The 9953-nt window shown below is 45.1% G+C and overlaps 1 protein-coding gene and 2 non-coding genes across 3 annotated transcripts; all 3 read right to left on the bottom strand.

Annotated features, from left to right (window-relative positions):
• Nucleotides 1-2744: 2744 nt before the first annotated feature.
• On the bottom strand, nt 2745-6261 carry triap1 (TP53 regulated inhibitor of apoptosis 1). The gene is made up of 2 exons (XM_033043658.1): nt 6087-6261; nt 2745-3821 (listed from the first exon to the last, which is right to left on the bottom strand). Exons 1-2 carry the CDS (start codon nt 6231-6233, stop codon nt 3729-3731), a joined length of 240 nt encoding a protein of 79 aa, XP_032899549.1. The 5' UTR covers nt 6234-6261; the 3' UTR covers nt 2745-3728.
• Nucleotides 6262-6702: 441 nt separating this feature from the next.
• trnak-uuu lies at nt 6703-6775 on the bottom strand. Its single transcript has one exon. It is a non-coding gene; the product is annotated as a tRNA-Lys (tRNA).
• Nucleotides 6776-9083: 2308 nt separating this feature from the next.
• trnak-uuu lies at nt 9084-9156 on the bottom strand. Its single transcript has one exon. It is a non-coding gene; the product is annotated as a tRNA-Lys (tRNA).
• Nucleotides 9157-9953: the final 797 nt, after the last annotated feature.

The following is a 9953-nucleotide window of genomic DNA, read 5'->3' as shown; positions in this document are numbered from 1 at the left end:
TAATAATCCCGCAGATTTTAACCTATTATCAACAGATTTGTCCAATAATCCCACAGACCACACCAGCAAACTGGATCAATAATCCCACCTGCCTTCATTTATAACCATCTGACTGGATCAGTAACCCCAGAGATTCTTACCTACAGCCAAAAGACTGGATCAATAACTCTGCAGACCTAATTTATAACCAATAGACCGGGATCAATAATCCCACTGACCCTAATCTGCAACTACCATAGAGTCACAGAGTGATTCAGTGTGGAAACAGACCCCTTGCCCACATGTTCCAGCTGCACTAGTCCCACCTGCCTGTGCTTGGTCCATATCCATGTACCTGTCTGTTTCTTAAACCAGGCCGGATCAATAACCTCAGACCCTAATCTATAACCAGCTGTGGATCAATAACCCTTCTGACCCTAGTCTATAACTACCACCAGATCAGTAACCTCTCAGACCCTACTCCATAACCAATAGATAGGGATCAATAATCCCACAGCCCCTAACCTATAACTACCAGACTAGATCAATAACCTCAGACCCTAATCTATAATCAGCAGAATGGATCAATAACCCCACAGATCCTAGCAGAGCAGACCCATACCTAAGCTACGCAATAAATGGCAGGGCCCTGGGGTACAAATAGTTCACTGAAAGTGGCAGCGCCTTCATTGGTCATGGCTGTGAATACAAGACGTGTTATCACGTTACAACTGTATGTGATGTTGATGAGACTACACGTGGAGAATTTATTTATGCAGTTCTGGTCTCCAAGCTGTAGGAAGGATGTCAATGAGATGGAAAGGGTTCAGAAAACATTCACAGGATGCTGCTGGGTTTGCAGGACTTGACATAAGAAAAAAATTGGTGCTTTTATCCCTGTGGTGCAGTGGACTGATAGGGTGAATTAATAGAGGTTTATAGGATCACGTAGATAAGGTGAGGAAAAAGATTTAAAAGTAACGTTTTCACACAAAGGCTGGTGTATACGTGGAACAAGCTGTCAAAGGTCGTGGAATTTTTCTGTGACATGCCACACGTGTTAATAAAGTATAATTCGATTAGTCAATCAACCAAGTGGTGGTGAAGGCATTTGGCACACTGGCCTTCACCAGTCAGGGCATTGAGTATAGGAATTAGGACATTATATTGCAGTTGTACAAGATGTTGGCACACTTGGAGTATTGTATATAGTTTTAGTTACCCTGCTGTAGGAAAGAGGTCATTAAACTGGAAAGAGTCCAAAGCGGATTTACGAGAATGTTGCCCGGATTTGAGAGCCTGAGATATAGGGAGGGTTTGGACAGGCTACAACTTTATTCCTTTAAGTGGAAGAGTCTGAGGAGTGGTATCATAAAGGTGATTAAGATCAGGGGCATAGATATGGTTTATGCATGCAGTCTTTTTCTCAGGGAAAGGAATCAGAAATGAGAGGGTGTCGGTTTAAGGTGAGAGGAGAAATTTTAAAAGAAACCTAGGGGCAACTTCACACAGAGGGAATGAACTGCCAGAGAAACTGGTTGAGGTAGGTACAGTAACAGCATTAAAAAGATTTGGACATGAACAGGAACAACTTAGAAGTATTAGGGGGCAAATGGGACTAGCATGGACGAATTGGACCGAAGGGACTGTTTCTGTGCTGTATTATGCTCTGAATAATAACTCCACAAATCTGAGTAACGATCAATAATTCTAGAGATTCTAATCATAGACTTTAATAAATATGCCAATCAATCTTCCCGTAGACCTTGGTAAATTGCATTCTGTGTTCCCATTGCCATGCACAGACGTACTGATCTGGCCAAGACTCTCTTAGAATGGACACTTGAAAATCCGACCGAAAATTGTCAAATATGCTTTTAAAGCAGCTGGCGATAAATCCTGGAAAAAGTTAAAACTAACCTGAAAGAACTTTGCAGATAAACGGACGATTCACCTATTTTTGATGACATTACTAAAGTTTTTGAATATTTTTGGCCTTAGTCATTCTTGTCAGTCACTGGGAGCATTGCCGTTTGTTGCTCCTAGTCAGTTGAGTGAACAATTGAGTGATTTGTGAGGAAATACGGCCAGAGTCAGGCACAGATAGACACAAGGTGCTGGAGTAACTCAGCAGGTCAGGCAGCATCTCTGGAGAAAAAGGATGGGTGACATTTCAGATCGGTACCATCCTGCAGACTGGAAGGATGGGTGACATTTTGGGTCAGGAGCTTTCTTCACACTGGGTCGGGACACTTTTCCAGAGAAGCTGCCTGACCCACTGAGTTACTCCAGCACTTAGTGTCTATCTTTGGTTCACAACAGCATCTGCAGTTCTTTGTTTCTACACTCAGTCAAGCACTTTGAGTGTGGGACTGGACGCACATGCAAATTGTAACAAGTAAAGATTTTCACAAACTAAATCCAATTCCAATTTTCAAAATGCTTTTAATTCTCATTTCCCTAGGTTCAATTTATGAAAGGAATCCATTGCTGGAAAATGTCTGATGAAGCAGAATTTCATAAATTGTAACGGCTGATGGTGATACATGCTGGTGGAACGTATCCATACGTGGAAAGAGCAGGCCGTTGTTTGGTACGACTGTTAATAACTTCATGAATCTAAACCAAAAGGATCAATAGCTTTCGGATGAAAATTCATAAATCAAACATTTGAAAATCAAGGAATTATTAATCTACAAAAGTGGATGGGATTGTATGCATTCTTTATACACAGGATGACAAGACCCGTGTTCCCCCCCCCCCCCCCCCCCCAATCCTAATTGCAGTTGAGAAAGTCACAGTGGCCATTTTGAGAAACAGCTGCAGTCCTTCTGGTGAAAATAGTCCCAGTGCTGTCAGGTAGGGAACTCTACGATGTATTCATTTATGAGGAAGGATTATTTATGCGACTAGAAGGGAGGTTTGGAGCTGGTAGTTTTACGATCTACTTGATCTCCATGTCTTTTTGGGTGTGTGATTTTTGTTGCAAGCTCCGGTAAGCCTGTTCTTTATTGGTTCTTTATTGTCACATGTGACTGCATGGGTTTTCTCCGGTATCTCCTGTTTCCTCGCACGTTCCAAAGATTACAGGTTTGTAGGTTAATTGGTTTTGGTAAAATTGTGAATTGTCCCTGGTGTGTAGGATAGTGGTAGTGTGCGGGGATCGGTGCACGGCGCGGACTCGTTGGGCCGAAGGGCCTGTTTCCGCGCTGTATTTCTGAAGTCTAAAGTAACTCAGCAGGTCAGGTGGCATCTCTGGAGTACAAGGCAAGGTGAAATTTCAGACATGATAATGGGTCAGCCCAGCTACATAACAACAACGGTTTGTGCAGTGAAGCCTGTAAAATTGAAGCAAGACTGCTAAAAAAGATTTAAGGGAATATATTAAAACTTTGTGTTACAAAAAAAACCTCTTATACATGATGTAGTTAGTTGGAGCTCAATGCAGAAATCTACACATTACCATAGCAGATTCTTATTTTCAGCATCTGAGTTTCACATGAACCGTCAAAGATATATATCACTTCAATGTTAGAAAAAACTGTACAAGGGGATTGCAAATTCACCAACTTCAAGTCATGATCTCTTTGTAAGTGATTCGCAACTGCTATTCCAGAAAATTAATAATCAAACAATAATTATTGGATCAAATCCTGCCTCCTGCATCTCCTGTGATATCAGGCTGTACAAATGGATTTTTAAGTTCAGATAAGGAATAATGGAGGCGGGAGTCCAGTGTCCTCGTCACATCATGATGATCCGGCACTTCCATGAGGCTTTTCTCTCCTGGGGCCCATGAACTCCAGCCCTTCAATCGGGATTTCCTTTTCTTTGATGGCTTTCTGCGATTAAAATAAAAACTTCTTAAACGTTTTAAATTTGAGACCCATGGTTAATGTCCCCGTAAATTAGTGAGAGGGTTTCTCCCACCACAAAGCCACGGTGGCTATCCCTGATTAGTACCGGCCTTTCCAACTGTACATAAATAGATAGGATTCTCTCCAATAATTTCCCTACGACTGACATAGGACTCACTGGCCTTTAATTGCATGACTTATCCCTGCTGCCCTTTGTCAATGAAGTAATAACACCAACTATCCTCCAGCATTGGGCGGCACGGTGGCGCAGCGGTAGAGTTGCTGCCTTACAGCCTAGAGGATCTATGCTTACAGCACCAGAGACCTGGGTTTGATCCTGACCATGGGTGCTTATCTGTACGGAGTTTGTGCGTTCTCACCGTGACCGCATGAGTTTTTTATCACACTCTAAAGCAGTGGTTCTTAACCTGGGGGTCGTGACCCCCATGGGGGTCGTTTGGGGGGTCATGAAGGGGTCATAAATAACCAATTTGTTGAGCCCATTTTTAGGAACCTAACAAAGGTACATACCACACACAGTATTTTGTTCACATATGTGATTACGTATACGCACAAAAAACTGTGTGTGTTGTGAACCATGTCTGCCAAGAAGCGCACGCATAGTGAAGCATTTCTCAAGTTCGGCTTCACAAGCATTGTTCAATAATCTGTGGTCAAGTCGCAATGTGTTATCTGTGCCAAGGTTTTGAGCCACGAGAGCATGAAGCCCAGCAAACTGAAGATCCATTTGGAGTTTTGTCACAGTGACCTGGCGGGGATGGGCGTGGACTATTTCAAACGAAAAGAAGCCGCACTAAAGGGTTCACGCATCGATTCGACGGGTCACTGCTTCGTCAAAATGAAGCAGCGCTGGAAACTTCACACCGGATTGCTTATCGAATCACACAGACTAAGAAACCTCACACCATCGGTGAAGAGCTTATCAAGCCATGCCTTCTGGAAGTAGTGAAGTTGATGCTGGGGGAACACCAGTCAAACAAGTTTAGGCAGATTTCCCTTTCGATTGACACAGTCAAAAGTCGAATCTCAGATATGAGTAATGATATTCTGCTGCAAGTAGTGAGTGCTGTGAAGAGCAGTCCAGTGTATTCACTGCAACTGGACGAGTCAACAGATGTTGCTTCATGTTCCCAACTGCTAGTCTACGTTTGTTACCTCGACGGAGAAGCCAAGAAGGAGGAGTACCTTTTCTCAGAGCCATTGGCCACTACCACTCGGGGAGATGTGTTCAGAATGCTGGAAGCCTTCCTCATCAAATATGAGCTTGGCTGGGAACGACTTGTCGGGGTGTGTACGATGGGGCACCTTCCATGGTCGGATGCAGATCCAGCTGCAAAGCCTTTGTGAAGAATGTCGCTCCCCATGTCTCCTTCACCCACTGCATAGACTCTCCCTCCTGGTCTTCGAGAAGTATTTTCAGATGTGGTGAAGATTGTCAACCCCATTGGAGGGAGCGCAACAAACTCAAGAATCTTCAAAGCGATGTGTGAAGAAATGGGCGCTGATTTTACTGTTCTGATATTCCACACAGAGGTGCGCTGGCTTTCGCGTGGTAAAGTTCTCAATCATGTGATTCAACTTTGATAGGAAATAACGCTGTTCGTGGAGAAAGGGTGTACCGAGAAGCTTCATGAAAAGATGCAGGATGAACTGTCGTGATGAAGGTTGCTTACTTGGCTGTCTGAAGAAGGGTTTCGGCCCGAAACGTTGCCTATTTCCTTCGCTCCATAGATGCTGCTGCACCCACTGAGTATCTCCAGCACATTTGTCTACCTTTTAATAAATCGGGCTGGTTTTTTTTCAATTTTTGTTTCGGGAGTCACGGTACTGACCAAGAATGTCTGATGAGGTCGTGGGGCTGAAAAGGTTAAGAACAACTGCTCTAAAGGCTAATTGGCTTTGGTAAAACTGCACAACAAATTGCCATCGGGGAATCTGAACTGTCGGATTACCCCACCCTCTCCCTATCCCCACCCCTCCTCATCCCTTCTGGTCCGCCCCCCCCCCCCCCCCCAAACACTCCTATCCCCACCCCCTGCTAATCCTGTCTACCTACTCCTATCCCCACACCTCTCCTCATCCCTTCTGCCTCTTCCCCTCCATTCTCTATCCACTCCCCCTCTCCATCCCACACACCCATGTACCCTCCCCACCCCTAGACTACCCCTATTCCCCAACCACTCTCCCCTCTCCTCCAGCACTCTTCCCAACCCTATCCCCCGGCCTCACCTTCACGCACTCCTGGTACAGTTTGAAGAGCTCGCTGCACGGATCCGGGCTGCGCTCTCCCTTCAGAAACTTCTCTGCGAACCAGCGGTTGAAGCAGAGGTCGTAACCGCGCTTCAGCTCCAGGCACTCGTTGCCCACACTGTTCATGGCGGTGCCGCTCCCCTCCCCCACTCCCCTCACGGGGCGCTGCACAATAGCGTCATCGCCAGGCGACGCAGCGGGCCGCGGTGGGGTGGGGACGCCATGTTTGATGCTGGCAGTTGGGCTTGTGTCTGACGCGCCATGTTTGATGCTGGCGGACTGGTTTGTGCAGGGCGCGCCATGTTTGATGCTGGCAGTTGGGCCAGGCGCGCCATATTTGATGCTGGCGGACTGGTTTGTGCATGGCTGGCCATGTTTGATGCTGGCAGGTACACAAAAATGCTGGATGCTAGCAGTTGGGCCAGGCGCGCCCCCCTGCGGCACCGCCCGCTTCCTGCAGCGCCCCGCGAGGCCGCTGTCCAACGCCCCGAGCGGCGACCCCCCCTTTCCACCGACTGGGATGGACCAGATTCAATTCTAATTGGCATCATATGATCAAAACACCAAAATAAAAAAAACACTAACAAAAAGCTACCGCCCGAACAGGGACTTGAACCCTGGACCCTCAGATTAAAAGTCTGATGCTCTACCGACTGAGCTATCCGGGCCCTGATTAAGGGGATGGCGATAGTTAATTTGGAGCATTCTGACCAACCTTTTGCAGCTAGTTTTTGATGTCGGGTTCCTTTGCCTCTTCAGATTCTGATTTCCTGCTGAGTTCTTCCAGCAATCTATATTTTTTGTTTTATAATAATTGCGAAGTTATTTCTACTGTAGACATTACACTCTTACATAATTGCATCATCTCTCCATTTTGAAATTATGTTCTTCAAATGCATCATTGCAATGTTGCACAACTATTTTTAGTCATCATCATGCAAGCAGTTCTCAAAGATTGAATTCAAACCGTTCTCAGGCTTAACTTGCAATTCTTGACACATGCATTTGTTAATTGGGATTTTGTGCTTTTACAAAAAATAAAATTTCACATTGAACAATTTCATGACAATCTTCTGTGTGTCACTTTCCCTGAGTGGTGTATATTGTTATGCAGTTTTATTCATCTTAAAGCACCATGGCTTATAATGAGGCATTTCAGTGGTAAGGGAAATAGATTCATCTGCTTCTGCAATTGCTAAACAGGTCTGCAGGAAAATGCATTTATTGACTTGATAAAAGTGAAATTATATAAATGGAGTAAAGTTGCAGAAAAATGTCTGTAGTGCGTCGTCAGAATTGATGTGCTGTTGCTGGAGTTTGTGTTGAACTTCAAGGTAACTCAGCGGGACATGCAGCATCTCTAGAGAGAAGGAATGGGTGACGTTTTGAATCAGCATCTGCAGGTCCTTCCTACACATTCAATGGAACATATAACTGGACAAAGACAAAGAGGCCACTGCCCCAGGCTTCAAGACCTCACAGTGAATTGAACAATTTTAAAGGATGTTGAACAGTAAAGCACAGCATCATAAGATCATAAATGATAGGAGCAGAATTAGGCCATTCGGCCCATCAAGTCTACTCCTCAACAGGCCATTTGATGCTGGCGGCTTGGTTTGTGCAGGGCGGGCCATGTTGAGGCCAATGTCAGGGGAAAATATGATGCCAAGTTAAACTGATCTCCTCTGCACGTGATCCATTCCCCTCCATTCCCAGTATATTCATGTGCCTATCTAAAAGCGGTGACGCAGCAGTAGAGTTACTGCCTTACAGCGCCAGAGACTGGGGTTCGATCCTGACTACGGGTGCTGTCTGTATGGAGTTTGTACGTTCTCCCTGTGACCTTGTGAGTTTTCTCTGGGGTAAATGTAAAATGTCCCTAGTGTGTAGGATAGTACTATTTGTATCGGGTGATCGTTTGTCAGAGCAGACTCGGTAGGCCGAAGGGCCTGTTTCCACTCTATCGCTAAAGTCACTTAAATGCCCCTATCATTACGGCCTCTATCACCAACCTGAACAGCACTTACCCCGCCCTTCTCCTTTAATTGTTGACCCCCTAAACTTAAAGTTATGCCTTTGGTCTTTAGAGGAGATGCACAGGACAGAGTTGTGGGTGCCTGGAACATGCTGCCTTGGATGGTGGTGGAGACAGGTCTGATAGTGGCAATTAAGAGGCTTCTCGATAGGCACATGGATTTGTAGGGAATGGAGGGATGTGGATCATGTGCAGGCATTAGAGATTAGTTTAATCTGGAATCATGTTCGGCACGGCATTGTGTGCCCTTGCTGTACTGTTCTATGTTCTATTTTTTTACCTCCATGCTACAAAGTTCACAAAGAGTCACAAACTCACAGCACGGAAAGAGGCCCTTCGGCCCACTGGTTCCATGCTGACCATTAACGATCCAGTTACACTGATCTTAAATTAGTCCCATTTCTTTTAGTCTCCCCGCATCCTCAACTGTCCACAGATTTTGACACAGACCAGGGGCAATTTACAGCGACCAATTAGCCAACCTGTTGGGATTTGGAAGGAAACTGGAGCACCCGGATAAAACCCCAAAAGTGACAGGGACAAGGACAGGCGGCATGCAAGGTTAGAAAATAACTGTGGTGTCAACTAGCTGTGTGAGGCATAGTTCTACCAACTGTGTGAAGCTCTACCAACCTTCAAAATTTAGATTAGTTTAGAGATACAGAGTGGAAACAGGTCCTTTGGCCTGCCGACCAACATCACCTGTACATTTTTTCAATCCTATAGGTCTTAGGAGTGTCTTAAGAAACCAGAGCACGCGGTCATATAGAGAACACTGAAGAAGGGTTTTGGCCCGAAACGTCGCCTATTTCCTTCGCTCTATAGATGCTGCTGCACCCGCTGAGTTTCCCCAGCAATTTTGTGTACCTTAGAGAACATACAAACTTGGTCTCTGGTGCTATAAAGCAGTAACTCTCGCACTACGCCACCCTAAAAGTAACAGCCCGAACAGGGACTTGAACCCTGGACCCTCAGATTAAAAGTCTGATGCTCTACCGACTGAGCTATCCGGGCTCTCTAAGAAAGCTCTTCTGGTTTTCAATTTCAAGCCTTCTTTATCGATCTTCTCTAAACACACATTTACTACTCTCTTTCAGCCAGTAATTACATCACCAAGTCTCTAACAGACCTCCGTCTTGCTCTCTCCTACACCTCCTTCCCCTGCAACATTTCAAATGAAATCTTTTAACCATTTTGCTCTCCACAGAAGCTGCCAGTACATAAAGTAACCAAAAAAGCCAAAGAATTCTGCTCATTATATCTAGAGAACTGGAATGACGAAACTTTTCAACTGAACACTATATATATATATAGAGAGACAGAGTGCTGGTTAAGTTATCCTCAAGTAGACAATAGGTGCAGGAGTAGGCCATTCGGCCCTTCAAGCCAGCACCGCCATTCACTGTGATTATGGCTGATCATCCACAATCAGTTCCCCGTTCCTCCCTTCTCGCCATATCACCTGACTCTGCTATTTTTAAGAGTACAGTGAGTACCTCTGGATACCAGACATTAGGAAGGATGTTTGAGCCTTAGTGTATATGAAGGAACTGTAGATGTTGGTTTAAACCAAAGACAGACACAAAATGTTGGAGTAACTCAATGGGACAGGCAGCATCTCTGGAGAGAAGGAATGGGTGACGTTTTGGGTCGACCTGTCCAACTGAGTTACTCCAGCATTTTGCGTCTATCTTTTGTATGAGCCTTAGAGCAGATACACCATAGACTTGGCGGTATGATGTCTGGATTCCAAGAGTTAGGTAGACACAAGGAATTCTATGCTAGAACCTTGCATAGAATATGAAATGTAA

Source organism: Amblyraja radiata, chromosome 25 (genome assembly GCF_010909765.2).
Source record: "Amblyraja radiata isolate CabotCenter1 chromosome 25, sAmbRad1.1.pri, whole genome shotgun sequence".
NCBI lineage: Eukaryota > Metazoa > Chordata > Chondrichthyes > Rajiformes > Rajidae > Amblyraja > Amblyraja radiata.
The sequence above is the reverse complement of the archived record's forward strand: the minus strand, read 5'-3'. Positions and strand labels throughout refer to the sequence as shown.